Here is a 15,551-nt window from a genome sequence, read left to right on the forward strand (position 1 = left end):
TCCTGAGCGCTTTCTTGACCTGGTCGAAGGTGCGGCGTGCCGCCTGCACACCATTGGAGAAGCCAGGGTATATGTGTATCCTATTGGAGTCGTATAGTAGTGTGCCCTTTTCCCTGGAAAGGCGTAGGATCATGTCCCTGTCGCGATAGTTCAATAGGCGGGCGATGATCGTGCGTGGGGGGTGCCTCCGGTTTCGGAGGAGCTAGCAGGGCTCTGTGGCTCTCTCCACGAGGAATTGCGGCGAGAACTGTGCCTCCGGGAAGACTGCGTGGATCACTCCTTCAAGGTATACCTCCATTGCAACATTTAGTTGTTTTTCCGCCAGTCCAACCACCCTTATATTATTGTGTCTCGATCTCGATTCGAGGTCATCACATTTTATTTGCACCTGTGTTAGGCTCTTTTTGATTGTTTCAATGTCCTTGCCATGGTTTGCCACGACATCCTCCACCGTACTAATGAGGCCCTCCGCTTCGGCATTCGTGTGTTCACCCGGTGTAGCTCAGCTTGTATGGATAACATTGTGGTACCCATATCGTTTAGTTTAGAGTTTACTGCCGCGAAGCCCCTCTGGAGGGCCGCCATGTATGGGTCTGTTAGGACCTCTGTTGGATGCCGTGGCATCGCCTGACTGGATTGTGGTATTTCGTCACTCCTGCCCTCCATACCAGCATTCGTGTATGCATCCATAGGGCCTCTTTTGTTTGCCTTGCTACCTCTGGGCATGGTTTACTCCGCGGATATGCGTTAGTTAGGCTGACAGAGTCTGCACGAGCAGTAATGTCTGTTAGGCTACAGCAGTGTGGGACTGTATAGGGCTCTGTGGTCTTAACCTTGTTGGTGGTAGTTATTGGGCATGGTGGTTCAGTTGTTTAGATGCCCTCCGGGTGGGTACTTGTTGCAGTGGGTACGTTGGTAGGACTGTGACCCAGTTGTTATCTGTCCTATAGGGCTGTGCTCCTGCCCCCTGGGTTTTGTTGGTTGAGGTATGGGAGAATGAGGTTGGGGGGGTTGAAGGGCCCCCTCTCTACCCAGCAGGCCAGCCGCTCGCTCTCAGCGCACACGGCGGTCGCCGGTGGAGGGGAACCCAGACCACCCACCGATTACTGCAGGATTATATTTCCCTTAAGGATTTGCTGGTCTGTAGGGGACTGGTGAGCCAAAGTTCAAGGTAATATTCAGGCGGTGCTGTGGTCCAGTCGCCCTGCTGCGTTCTATGAGCCTGCCCTGACCTCCAGCTCGGAGCATGTCCGTGTTGGATTATGTGGCAGCCCCCAGATTAATGCACCCACATGGCAGTCCGGGTTTGGAGGACGGCGAGGGCGGGCTCAACCTCAACCCGGCTGGCCCACCGCTCGCACACAGCGCACACGCTGGCCGCCGGGGAGAGGAGCCCACGCCGCCCACCGTCTGCTGTATGGGTATGGTTCCTGCGTAGGCAAGGGACTCCAACGGTCTCCTCGGTTTTCCCCTCTAGTAGCTGCTGTCCTTCATGTCCGGGCTCTGAAGGTGCCCCCTCTGACTACACCGCAGTCGTCTCACGGAGCTATGGTGGCTTCCTGATCCGGGACGTAGGCAGATGCCGTACCGAGGTGGGGGAGGGGAATGCGCCAATTCAGCATTGCTGGCTCAGGGGGCCCGCGGGTGTTTTGACACGGCTTTCCTCCGTGGGCAAGTGGTGTCTGGTCGTGAAAACCACATCAGTAGATGCCCAGATAGTTCAGAAGAGCCTTCCAACGCTGTAAATGTCCTCTGCCTCTCTATATTCGTAGGATATTGATGCATATTTGTCTTAAGCAGCGCTGAGCGCAATCAGGCAGCTATTACCGTCGGCGTCCAACAGCGCCCCCAACCCTAGTGAATTGTTAACTTGAAGGGGGGGTGCTGGGCGATGTATAAAATTTGTATGCTTTGTAATGTCCAGCACTCTCTCCCCTCACGGTGTCTGCTGGTACACACTGCGAGGTGTTGGGAGCCAGATAGCTATCTGCAAAACAAATTATACATGTATCTCTGAACTCGTGACTGGCGTATTTCATCTCTGGTGGTACTAAGCCTTGATATTTCCTTTGGTCTTTCAGGGTAAACCAAGCAAACACGACTTAGTCCTTGACAGTTCGCTAAATTAGAAACTGAGTTTCTTAAGGATAGCTTTCGATTTTGGCACACAGAACGAAACTTCAGGTGATTTCTGCCCATTTTGGTACCATCTAAAAGGGGTTTTAGTTGTTTATTTGGAATGTGTTGTGTTTGTGCAAGGTTGTCCAACTTCAGGCCTCGAGGGTCGAAAACATGTTGGATTTTCAGGATATCACTTATTAATATTCATGAGAAAAACATGCGCATACATTTAGGCATGGTATGCAAATTTATCTCCTGAATATTAATGAGAGGTATCCTGAAAATCCAACATGTTTTTGACCCTCCAGGCCTAGAGTTGGATAAAACTGGTTTAGGGTGTATAACCAACTTCTGCAACAACTACAATTTCCATGAGCCCAAGCCAGCATAGAAAATGGAGTTGGATAATGTGAGCTGTAATCCAAAACATATGGAAAGCCTCCGGCACTGGTGTAAAAGAATGATCTCCGTCATATGCTAGCATCACTGACTGCACTAAACATGACATTTCTTGGGGTTTGTAGCGAAACCAAGGATTCAATAGGAACGTGAGCCCAGATGCCCCTGAGATGTGACAAGACATTGTAGTAACGGTTTGTTGCAGAAATGTATGCAAAATATATTTACTGAGTTTCTGAAGGGATATTTTGTAGTGCTGCTCGTCTGCTTTCGCCCAACAAAATAATAATGCCTGCATTGAAGTATGTACTACCATAACATAGCTGCAATTGCCTTGACCCCCACATTGTTTAAGCAAAATATTGAACTTTATTTTATTTGTATTTGGTAAAATAGAACATGAAGGACTTTAACGCAGTGAATCCCTATTCAGAGTCATGGGTAAATGCAAAGACGTTGTTTCACAAGTTGATAATTGAGGGCAAAATCAGAGATTTGTACGAAATGGGTACTGGGCATTTGACCCTGTGGAAAGTGTCAAAACAGATGTGTGATTGCTGCTGCCTTTTACCCCTTTATTCTGCTTTGTGCTGCGTTTCTTTTTGGTTGTCTTGTTTCTTCGTGTGCACTGTCTTCGTGCAATTTTGCTCGATGTCTTTGTATGTAGAATTTTGTATTTTTTAAATATATGTTGCTTGGGTAAAGGGTGGGGTAGAAGAGGGATTTTTGGGGTGACACATCCACATCTTTAAAAAAAAAGGTGTCGAAAAACACATTGAGAAAAAGTGCACATGAGGGAACTGATCATGAAAAAGAAAGGTTGGATTATAAATCTGCCTAGCAATCATTAACGACTAAACAACAAGACTGAATTTGGGATTGGCCCCTTTGTTAAACGAATCCAAGTAGATCTGTGTTAAAATTTATGTCTTTTCTTTCTCTGTTAGGCAAACGTTTCTGGGATTGGAGTTGTAGGTATCTCGAAAGGTGCTGATCTGGCTCTGTCCATGGCCACATTTCTTCCAGGCATCAAGGCAGTGGTCAGCATTTCTGGCTGTGGCGTGAACAGCTTAACTCTGTTGCACGGTGATGGATTCAGCCTGTCTGGCCTTGCGTTCATCCCTGAGAAAATGGTGTTTACTGCTGACAATGTGGCAATTGCATTGGAAGCTCTAGAAGACCCAGCTGATCCAGCAAATGCGGATTGTCACATTCCAGTAGAGCAATCCCCTGCCGCTTTCCTCTTCCTGTCCGGCCTGGAGGACCAAAACACTAAAAGTGCCTTGTACTGCGAGCTGCCCATTGCACGCCTACGGAAGCATGGGAGGGACGTGGAAGTTCACAATTATGATGGTGCAGGTCACCTCCTAGAGCCTCCATATTTACCGGTGTGTCAGGCTTCCTTCCTCAAGTATGTGCGGATGCCTGTGGTGTGGGGAGGGCAGACAAAGAAGCACGCAAGGGCTCAGGAAGATGCGTGGTTTAAGATCCAAAACTTCCTTTTTCGACATTTGTTGGACTCCAATGCAAAAAAGCCTACCCACCCGTATTTACTATCCTCTCTTTAAAACCAGAAAGGAATATTGAAGTCACCCTTATGTTTTTAATTCAATAAGCATAATTAATTTGGTTGGAAAAGCTGTGATCTGATTGTTGGCTATCAAACGCACAATGGTGATTTTGCACTATGTTTGACTTTGTACACAACCCTGACTTTAAGAGGCAGATTAGATTTTTTTTTAGTAATCAGTGACTGCAATTGCTAGGTCCCATTATTCCGTGAACACAAGCTAGTTCCATTTTTACGCTAACATTAGCGTAGCCGGCTCACACTGAATCAAACACTGTTCGCTGTGGCTGAAGCCAGCTGATTATCTGTTTCTCTTGCGCAACAGCCATCGTCCAGCCATTTATGCGCAACGCTGCATTCTCTAGATTCTTCCCTGATGAATTTGGGAGCCTAAAACAAAACTACTGCAGATTAGGAGGGATTGAAATCTAGAAAATATAAAATGAATTACAGAAGAATATTTAAAACCTCCCCTGATAAAAACGTGCAGAAAGAAATGGACTTTGAGTGGGAAGTGCAAGGGGTCAATTAACTGCAGTGTATTGTAATTGTCATTTGTGTAGCGCCTTTCATCATTGTAATGGTCCCAACGTGCTGTTGGTTGAATGCCCTGGGGGGACCCAAGTCCAGGTTTAGGAAATTCATCTGAGGAGTTATTAGAATGCGTGTGTGCATTTTAGCCATTCCTGAAGGTAGGAAGGGGTGGTCAATGCCAGCCAGCTACCCATGTTGTGCTGGCATATGGATGGGTGCCGAGAGGAATTCAGGAGAGTGTGCAGGAGCAGGAGACTCATTATGTGTGTAGCTAGACTGCATTTTTTTGTCGTGGGGCGATACCTGCATTCAAATGGCAGGCGTATTGCGCGATGTGTCTTAGAATAGTGTATGATAACGGATGCGTGCAGGTGGGTGTATGCAGCTTCCACAATCTTCCATAAGCATGGAGTGTGACACGTACCTGTGTGTCTTGGCTGGTTTGTTGGTTTACTGGATGCAGCTGAAATTAGGCACAGATTGCCTAATCTCTGATATTCACCTAGATTTGATACTTTGGCTACACTTTGATATTCAACTTAATACATTTGCTACGTTCTGATATTCACCTAGATTCAGTATATTGGGTGTGTGCTAATATTTATCTAGATTGAATTCATCGGCTGTACCCTAATTACACTTGATTTGAATACATTGGTTGCACTCTGAAAGTCATCAAAATGTAATACACTACATTTTAGCTGCAGTCTAAATGCACGTAGTCCTATTACATGGGCTACAGTGTGTTAATCGTCTAGTTTCAATGCACATGCTACACTTGCAAATATTAACCTAGGTCTAGTACATCAGCCCCACTCTGTAGATACTATACCTTGGCTATATTCTAATTGCAATAAAGTCAATACATTGGTTGCACTCTAACTTGCGTCTAGATTTAGATGTGGTGATATTCGAATAATGCACCTAGATTTACTATGTTGGCTTTACTCTAATATGCATTTATATAAAGAAACCTGGCAATACTGTAATAGAAAAGGCACCGAGATTCAATACACTTGCTACACTCTAATGTGCATCTAGATTCAAAGCTACATATTTAATTAAAATAAACAGAACACAGATTGGAATAGTCACAGGTTCAAACTTGAAATAATGGCACATAATCAACTACTAACCATACAAAGAAGTCTGCCTGGGTTTTGTCAAATGGCATTTGTGAAATTGCACATCAAGTCTAACAAATAAGTTCATCCACTCGCTGCAGAAGACCTCCCTGCACAATTGGACCAGGACAATGATGCAAACAAACCACAAGTAAGACAGTGATCTTATAACATATCAAAACAAGAGGCAGATCCAGCTCCTAGACTGGCTACCCAAGTACCCGTGTACTCCAGAACACAGACCAGACATCTTGGGAAAACTGGCAAGGTCTATTTAAGTCAGTCACCTTAGTCTCAATGACAAATGGGTTGGAAAACACCACGCATATGATCCTATGCCTTGACTGCACTCCTGCCTCTTCACTGGTTAACAAAAACTGGATAATGTCAACAATGCAGCGATATCAATCACCCTTTAAGCCAAGAACACCGACGTAAAAGACACTGTTCCCTGCAGTGGCATTCAAACTGTGGGGCCCAACAAATGTGCAGAGGGGTCCCATAGGCCATTTTGAATGAGAACATACCATGCGTTTTAAAGAAACTAGGCAGGTCTGACTTTTGGAAGGTCCGACAACAGCATTTTTGCTCAAGGTGGGAGCTCAGCATAAAATGTTTGGAAAAACCTACATGATTTTATTGCATCTATTACTGTAAATCCGATCCCATTGAATTTGTTTTTTTTTAAAACTAATGTCACTGAAAATAAATGCGGGGGGAGACCCCTGCTGGTCCCCCACCTTAATTAATACCACAAATCAACCCTGCATCTATTTCTATCTGTGAAATTTGTAAATAAATGTGATTAAATCGGATTCGAAGTAATGGTCTGCAATGAAATGTATGTGTATCATTTCGAAATACTGGTGTATCCAACATAGTAAATTACATTATATGATATGATATATGGCATTTATAACGCGCCTATATACAAGTGTTTCACAAGCGATGCAAATATAATGGGAAAGGTTGAATGGCTGAGGCCTGGTGAGAATATGAAATCCTTTAAATACATACTCATTCAGGCAAATTAAATAAAATACGAGGACAAAACAAAAATAATTATTGTTTATCCTGGGCATCAGTCAGGGGTGGACTGGCCTATCGGGAGCTATGGAGATTTCCCAGTAGGCCTTTGCACCCTGGGCCTCTTTTGTGTGGTATTTCCAATTGTTCCGATAGGAAAAGCAGTGGGCTTGCTAAAAATGTGTAAAATGGGGGCACATAATATTTCCAGGGCCTCTTTTGGTTCCCAGTCCACCCCTGGCATCAATGTACTGCTGCCACCACAATCGAGTGAAGAAGCTTGCCCTATGCTTCAAATGTGCTCACGGGGGGGGGGGGGGGTCTGCACTCTGGTCCCTCCAGAGACCCCTATGCCTTCTGGAATGCCACTAGCGGTGTTTTGTTCTAGTGCTGCTTGTGATTGCACCCCTGGAATATACTACACACTGGCCTTCATTTGACAGTATAGCAGTCGGCACTCTGGAAATTCAGAACAGACACTACTGGAAGGAAATCACTAGTAGTAAGCTACTGAAAAAAAGGGCAGTGCCCCCTTTTGCTGCAAGCAATCTATGGATTGCTAATTGGAGCAAATAAGTAAAGTGAGGCAAAAGCTTAACTCTAGTGGGACAACTTAATTCTAATCAGTGGCGCAGCCAGGTCTTGATGCAGGGGGTGGGGGGCAAAGTGCTCCTAAGGTGGCACCGCACCGGTCGGGTCAGAGAGGGGTCAGGTCACTACCATTTCCTTACTTTTTACAGGTTTAACTAGGAACTGTTGATAGGGAGGCATACTTTTTTGTGCATTATGTCTGTTATGTTGCAGCATTTATTTGGTGTTCAATTCTAAATTAAAACAATTACTATAATGTATATGTTTCAGCATTATTGTTCTCCTTCTCTGTCTGCAAACTGCTAATTGGAATACTTAATATTCTAGCAAAACTGCCAGGTTTTTTTACCCAATATCTATTTCATCGCTGGGTGGCGACTGTCCTGATTCTATAAAGACCTTATGCATTTGTTCTGCCTCGAATGTTCCTGTTATGACAAACTCAGACGCCTCCTAATTGTTAACTGAGCTGCTCTTTGCTATTTGTTTTGATAGCAATGCGCTTTGTGGCGTGTTAGTCATATACACACACACTCCTCTTAGATCAAAATCTGAATATGCACGCCCAGTTTGGTAGCCTGTTTTCCTCTAGTGCATACTACATTAAGTTGCTAGTGCAATTTCGCCCTACCATCTCTCAGGCTAGCTGTGATACTGTGGCCAGAGCTATTGTATGTTCTAAAATGGATTATTTAGACTTAGACTTAGTCAAAATGCACTAAGTACAAAAGAATGTTTAAGTTCTTGGCCAAAGTACGTAAACATTGATCAAATGTGTTGCTTTTGTAATCTTGCTAGAGAAACTTTAAAGCATTTGATTATGTCATGCCCGAGTTTTGAGAAAGAAAGAGGACGGATTTTTTCTCCACTCATTTATAATGTTAGTTCAAGGAGCTTGGAAGAATGGTGGGAAATGTTCTTCGAAGGCTCCAACAGAACAGTATTATTCAATCTGATAACTTTGCTCCAGGTCGTAAAAACTCGGCTGGATATGCAGGAACTAATTTAGGTGCCTAGAGCCGAATGAATCTCTGCAGTGCAAATGGCCTAGACACACAGATTGATGCGATTGGTGAAAAATTGTGTGTAGAAGGGCGGGGAGGGAAATGGATACTAACAAAGGATAAGGATATGTTGTTGTTTGTGTTTTCTTTTCTTTTTAAAGGTTGAATAATCCAATAAAAAAAATATGGATTATTTTAGTAGTCTACTAGTGAGTATGAATAAATCATACTGTTCTAGACTCCAAATAATACAAATTAGTGCGATGAGGGTTGTTGCAGGCCTCAAGAGGAGAGACAATGTATCAGATACCAGACGTAGCCTGCACTGGCTCTCCATGGAGGCCAGGATTGAATTTAGTTTATTATTGATTACGCACAAGTGTCTGATTGGTTCTAGCCCCTCATATCTAAGTGAAGCCTCGTTCAGCAAAGCAAGTACGAGGACCCTGCGATCCAATAATACCAACCAGCTCAAGATCCCCTCCTGCAAGCACACCCAGGCTACTAAATGTGTTTTTTCTGCGGCAGCACCTAAGGCCTGGAATGCAATCACGCCCGACTTGAGAGAACTGAGGTTGACGGCCATGTTTAGGAAAAAGCTGAAGACTGTTGTTTAGGTAAATCTGTTGGGTTCAGGATTACTGTTGTTCTCTTGCTGTTTTTGACCCATCAGCCTCAACTTTTAGGTCTTTTGTGTGTAAATCGGCGCTCTTAAGCCTTCGGGTCATCTGGTGTGCATTACAAATATATTAAAGTAACGTAAAAGTACAATAATACCGACAGCATTAGAGATGGATGTGTGGTCTCCAGACTGATGGACCTTTGTCACACAGCATACGCAGTGCGGCAGTGACTTACTGCAGTGCGACTTATCTCTCTCGATGTAGGATACTTAAAGTAACAAGTGTCTTTGCTAATAGCTCTAACCACTTATCCTTGGATGTATATCGCATGTCAGGGGTAGTGAACTGAATCATGTCAAAAGGCCCCTCAAGCGCTGAGAAGCCCCTATCAGCACAAAGCCTTTTAAATCCCCAAGGTGGGCTTTAATGCAGCTTTCAATGGTTTTCGGTTAAGAGGTACAAACAAAGCCAATATCCTGCATGTTGCAATTGGTAGCTATCTACCTAATTACATCTCTCTATCACAGCCAATCCTGTTTGGTATTTGCAAAACGCAGAGTTTTCTGTTTAGAAACACCAAAGTTGCTTGCCAATGCAAACTTTGCACTGACAACGATTTCCGTGGTTGAAAGGAAGTTTGGTGGTAGCTTTTAAATGGCAGACACACCTTCAAGGTTGGGGTAGCTTCTGTGCTTGCTTAGGGGCAGCTAAAATACATCGGAGAATTGTTTGCTTTATGGCTTGTTTAGTATTATTGTTTACAGCTATGTCAGGAATCGTATCCAAATTCTCCATCCAAAGTAATAAGATCAAGAAAACCATTAAGTAACACTGGGGATCTTCAAAAATGACATCAGGGTACAAAATTTGTTCAGTGAAGTACCGGTATTTGCTTATCAACGGAGTAGGAATCTCAGAGATGAATTGGTTCAAACTAAACCACCTCTTAAAAAACCAATGACTCAACGCACCGGAACATTCACTTGTCTCGATTGCGTCAATTGTAACTCAATCATGAAGGGTAACACTATCAATCACCCCAGAACAGGGAAGAAGATTCAGCTCAAAACATTTGGAACTTGCGACAGCACCAACATTTTCTATGGCATTAAATGCCCATGTGGCAAATTTTATGTTGGACAATCGACAAGAACAGCCAAGACAAGGTGGAATGAACACCGATCTTGCATCCGCAATGCAAACACCAACTCGGCTGTAGCCCGTCATTGGGCTGAAAATGGACACAATGTGACACAAATTAGATTTGTTATTCTAGAAGTACTAACGAAAAACAGTCCACATGAAGATTTGGGTCAGCGGCTTAACCGCAGAGAAACCTTCTGGAAAGCTGGGCAGCTTAGTGCTTAATGGACTTAATGAGGAAATCAATTACCACTGGTTTCTGTAATTTTATGTTATCCCTATGTTTTGATTGGTATTCTCTTGGGTGACACTTAACATAGTGGGATCTGGGCCCATTGAATGTGAATTTTTTTCAGCTCAACTTCAGTGCCTAGATACGTAATCTGGGACCATTGGTACCAACATTAGATGTGACTAATCGCTATGACTATGTACATTGGTATGCATAATTGATATTATTCCCTACTCAAACGCTGCATATCCTGGACCTTGTGTCTAGGACCCAAGGTGCCGTCGATCGACGACACCAATGGCAGCAAAGTTTATCACCACTAACATCTTTCTATCTGCTCTCATTCTTTCCTAATTTTGCATCCCACTCTATCGGCATTGTTTCTAACTCTAGTATTTCTTCTATTTCCATGTTTTCCTTTTTCGCGTTTTTATTTTTTCTTCATTCCAATATTCCACATTCTTCCTTGTGAGGTTTGATAATTGTTTGGATTTATTTATTTCAAGCCCACTGGCCTGATTACAACACTGGTTTTCAACAGCGCGCCCTCCTGGCCGCGTAGTGATCACGTGTCGCATTTAGGAAACGTTGCCTCGGCAACGCTCCGATGCGATGACGGAATTCTGCTTCTCGCAGACCACGGGAGAACTGCTCCGCTCCGGCTCTCAACACGGTAAGACTCCCTTCACCTTGCAATCAATTAGGACCACGGATGTCATCCGCTCTCACTGACGGGTTTCTCCTGTTTCCAACTACCGCATAGCATGCTGATATTCTGTGCTGATTTCTGTCAGGCAGTTCGATTGGGCCACAACTTGTCCGCCACTCTATAGTGTGCTACACTCAAACTTTCCACCTACCTGCCACAGGTAACTGTTTTCTTGTCATATAACTGTTGGTTACACATACACATGATTTACGATATTGACTTATTAGCCTCCCTTATTTTTTCCTGCTCTCTCCTTTTCTACTTTTCTGCTACTGCATCCACGACTTGATGGTATGTTTTTCGAATTTTATCACAATTATGAATGTAATCATGTACCATTTTGTACTGCTTGTTTATTTATGAATGTGTATTGATTATGATTAGACTGGCCCTGATAAAGGAAATTTATTTCCGAAATGCATTGGCAAATTTGGTCTGATTGATTAATCAACTGTGGCAAACTCTTCCTCACTAAGAAACTATTAGTGACTACTCATTTTTTGAGATTATTATTTTGGCAGATAAAAACTACTTTGGAAAACAACAGAATTGCATGCTTTTCTTGTTACGTCTTGAGTGATGAAACCTTTTCCGCTTCCCCTCTACGTACCTTTTCCCCCTCTTTCCTCTTGGGGCACTAGGAAGCGATTGTATTTGCAAAATGCACCTTATAAAACAACAACAAATATAAAATAAAATAAAACTCTGAACTTGCTTTCTACTGGAGCAGCACAGATGAGAATCCTGGAAATATCCGTAGGCAGGCGCTTGAGGACCAGGACTAGCCGGGACATGTGGGTGAAAACTGGGAGGAGCCCATAGGATGCAATATAAGGATTGGTTATTTATATAGCGCCTTTGCCAAAGCACTGTACATGGAACATATTTACATACAATTATCACCCAACCAAAGATAGTACACATTTATGGACTTTGGAAGGATGAATGCTGAGTTGGCCTTGCACCTGGGACCTGCACATCACAAACAGTTTGCAGCAGCAAGCGCCCAACCTGCTGACCTACCTTACCAGCATAAGATAGGCTTTAAGAGGGAATGTAACAAGGGACTAAGAGAAGCAGGAATTAATCCCTGCTGAAAGCAGAGGCTGCGGGCAAGGGTGAGCGAGATTACTCCCAGGTGAGAAATGGACATGGGACTCCGGCCCAATGCCCCGGAAGCTCAGCAGCTCTTCTGCAGGTGCATTAGCAGCATTTTATCAAGCTCGCGGGTGGCCCTGGAAGTGGCACCTCGTGCACCAGGCCCCTCGTCTCCCTGTGACACCTCAAGAAGTAAGATGGCATGAACTTTAAACAAAGTGACATCGCTATGAGAGTACTTAAGGCGGCAGGGGGCTGGCAGGGAGCAGTCTCAATGCTTTTCCAAAGTGTGCAGGGGTTGCCCAATATTGCTGCCAGTTGCTATGTGATGGCAGTGCTTACCACAATCAAAAACTTTATTTTGGAAATAGGAAATATTTGCATAAAGTACTATTATAAAACATCACGCTTCCAACCAATAATACAGTTTATTAACTTTATTTTCCTAATGGTATAGCAGTTTAGTAATAAGCATGTCTACTGTATTGAATGGAGGCGCTCAAGGAGCCTGGGTGCTGCCAGTAACACCAGAATGATGCCATCACATGCAAGGGGATCCTGCCATCATAGGGGTATATTCTTTACAGCATGGAAAAAGCCATCATATATATTCCATGGAAGAAGCCAGCACACGCCAGTTGAGCAGTTATGCTGTGTTAGACGTGCAGTACACTCCAATCGCATATCCAGGATCTGTTTATTTTAAAAAAAAACTTTTTATTGTTTTCCAACACAAAAACATAACACATAACAACTATAACACACAACACATTTCTGCTGGCACTTTCAAGTTGGAGTTAGAGTCTGCTTCTTCCCTATCTGCTCCGTACATGCTGAGATTCTTCACTTTCTATCTGTAATGTCCATACGTTACTCAAGTGTATACCACCCTGGTACTTTTGGGCGTCCTTCTCCTCCTTGGCTCATTGACTCTTCCCAGCTCCGATCTCCTCTCGTCCAGTATCTCTGATTAATCCTCGATCAAGCTTCCTGACTTGTCCTGGCTGTCCCTCTCATTGCTCCTAAACAGGTCCTGCACAAGCATGTTCCATGCCCGTATTTTAGCCCCTCCATCGCCCTCTCCTCTTTGTGCCGCTCTCGTCCACACAATTGTTTTGGCCATCACCCATTTTTGCAGGTCCGCCCCCCACCCCTCTATCTGGGGGCTCGTGCTTGTGTTCCACGCCATAGCAATGCAATGCAGCTTTTCGCCAGTATCGTCATCAAGTCTTTCATTTTTGCCAAGTGTGTTCTCTGCCTGTCTCCTCTTGGGAACAGGCCCAGTAGATAAGGTGCTGGCGACCATGCTTACATTTGGATTCCCCCTTTTAGCGCTCTGTCTCTGATGGTGTTCCAAAAGCTTGTTATTCTGGGCATGACCAAAACATATGCACCAAATCCGCTAGCTCCACCTTGCAACATGGGCAGCTTCGGGTCTGTCTGTTCCCCATGCGAGACACTCTTTTTGGTGTTAGATATGCACTATGTATGAGATAAAGCTGCATCTGTCTGAACCTTGCGTTCCTGGAGACTTTCTTTGCATATTGGAGGGCTCTGTTCCATTCTTCGTCCCTGAAGGGTTTCTGAAGCTCTTCTTCCCATTTAGCTCGTGCTTGCAAATTCTCTCGTGTTGTTAGTTCCTAGCAATTGTTCATTAAGCCTGGACACTGTGTGTCCTTCCTCAGAGATATCGTACCGCAAGTCTAATGCCCCCTCTGTATCATCCGTCTTTCCACAGATCTCCTATTTGGGCTACTCCCCTATCTTCCCACTGTGTTCTGAACATTGTCAGGTTTGCTATCCGAACATCTACAAATCCTGCTAGTGGAATATGTCTGCAGCAGGGGTCATGTTCGCCTTGGATTTTCCACGCTCTTTTCCACAGGGCTCTGCCCAACTGCGCCATTCTGGGGAGTGCTCTGTCCGAGGCTGTATCTATCCACAGAAGCTCTCTCAAATAATATCGCTCCAGTGACGGTCTAAGTAGTATTGAATCTATGGATGTGTCCTTGCCTAGCCACTGCACCACAAATTGAAGCTGAGCTACCAGATAATATCGCTCAAAATATGGGAGTCTAACACCCCCCCACCCCCACTCATAGCCCCTTTGCAGTGTAGTCAGTGCTACCCTATTCCTCCCTCCTCCCCACAGGAACTCCTTCGCCATGGTGTGTAACTGTTTAAAAAAGGATCCTGGGATGTTGTAAGGAATGTTAGTAAAGTAGTACAGGAGGCGGGGTAGGACCGTCATCTTCAGCAGGGCCACCCTGCCCATCATCCATAACGGTAGTGTCCTCCAGAATTGCATGGCCTTCCCCTTTTTCTCCAGGGCTGCTTGCCTATTAATCTTATGTGTCTCTTGAGTGTCATGGTATATTTCCACTCCCAAATATCGGAAAGTGAGCAGGGTCCATGTGAGGCCTAATTCCAGTAATCGGTCTGGTGCCACGCCTCTGAGACCCGCCAATTGGAACAGCAAGGATTTCTCTCTTTTAATGGTAATTCCAGACAGCCTGCCGAATGCTCCTATGGCTTTGAGTAGGTCTGTCAAGTGAGCCTGTGGGTTCTGGACATACAGCAACATGTCATCTACATATATTGATATTTGGTGCACTTCTCCCTCTATCGCTATTTCAGCGTCCCTATACTCGGCCCTCAAAAAGACTGCAAACGGTTCGAAGGCCAGGATATATAACATCGGGGTCAATGGGTACCCCTGCTTCGTACTCCGCTGTATGCTCCATACCTTTGAGACATGTGTAACCGTCTTGAACCTCGCCCTCGGATCTTTGTATAAAAGCCTGATCCACCGCAGGAACCCTTCACCTATCCCAAAGTGGGCGAGCACTGCCAGGAGACAATCCCAGATCACTGAGTCAAATGCCTTAATGGCATCCAGGAAGGCCACTACGCTATCCCCCTCTTCCCAATTCGTGTAGTCTATGACATGGTGGAGTCTACGGAGGTTCCACGTAGTATTCCTAGCCGGCACGTACCCTGTCCGGGTGCACCAACATGGGTATGACCCTTTTGAGCCGGTTGGCCAGGGCTGCTGTGAATATTTTTGAGTCTTGGTTAATTAGGGAGATTGGTCTATAGGACCCACGATCTACGGACGGTTTCCCTGGTTTCAATATAGGTACTATTATGAATTCCGACATACTACTCAGGAGCCTTCCACTCTCATACGCCTCTTCCAATGTCTCCAGTAGTCTCGGGGTCAGGCTATCTCTGTATTCCTTGTAGAATTCCACCGGAAGCCCATGTGGGCCTGGGGACTTCCCTGTCGGTAGCCGAGCTATGACCTTCGATAGTTCTTCCACTGTGAGAGGCATATCCAACATATGGGCTTGTTCCTCCGTTAGTTGGGGAAGCGT

General features: G+C 44.7%; 1 protein-coding gene across 1 annotated transcript in view; it reads left to right on the forward strand.

Annotated features, from left to right (window-relative positions):
• The window catches only part of LOC138527553 (acyl-coenzyme A thioesterase 1-like), a 150,366-nt gene extending 142,242 nt beyond the window's left edge, over nucleotides 1-8,124 (forward strand). The window contains exon 3 of the mRNA XM_069638808.1: nucleotides 3,468-8,124. Within this exon, the coding sequence (XP_069494909.1) occupies nucleotides 3,468-4,088 (621 nt within the window). The 3' untranslated portion in view covers nucleotides 4,089-8,124. The remainder of the gene's footprint in view (nucleotides 1-3,467) is intronic.
• The last annotated feature ends 7,427 nt before the right edge of the window (nucleotides 8,125-15,551 follow it).

The sequence above is a fragment of the Ambystoma mexicanum genome, chromosome 14, assembly GCF_040938575.1.
Source record: "Ambystoma mexicanum isolate Mex_15411 chromosome 14, UKY_AmexF1_1, whole genome shotgun sequence".
Lineage (NCBI taxonomy): Eukaryota > Metazoa > Chordata > Amphibia > Caudata > Ambystomatidae > Ambystoma > Ambystoma mexicanum.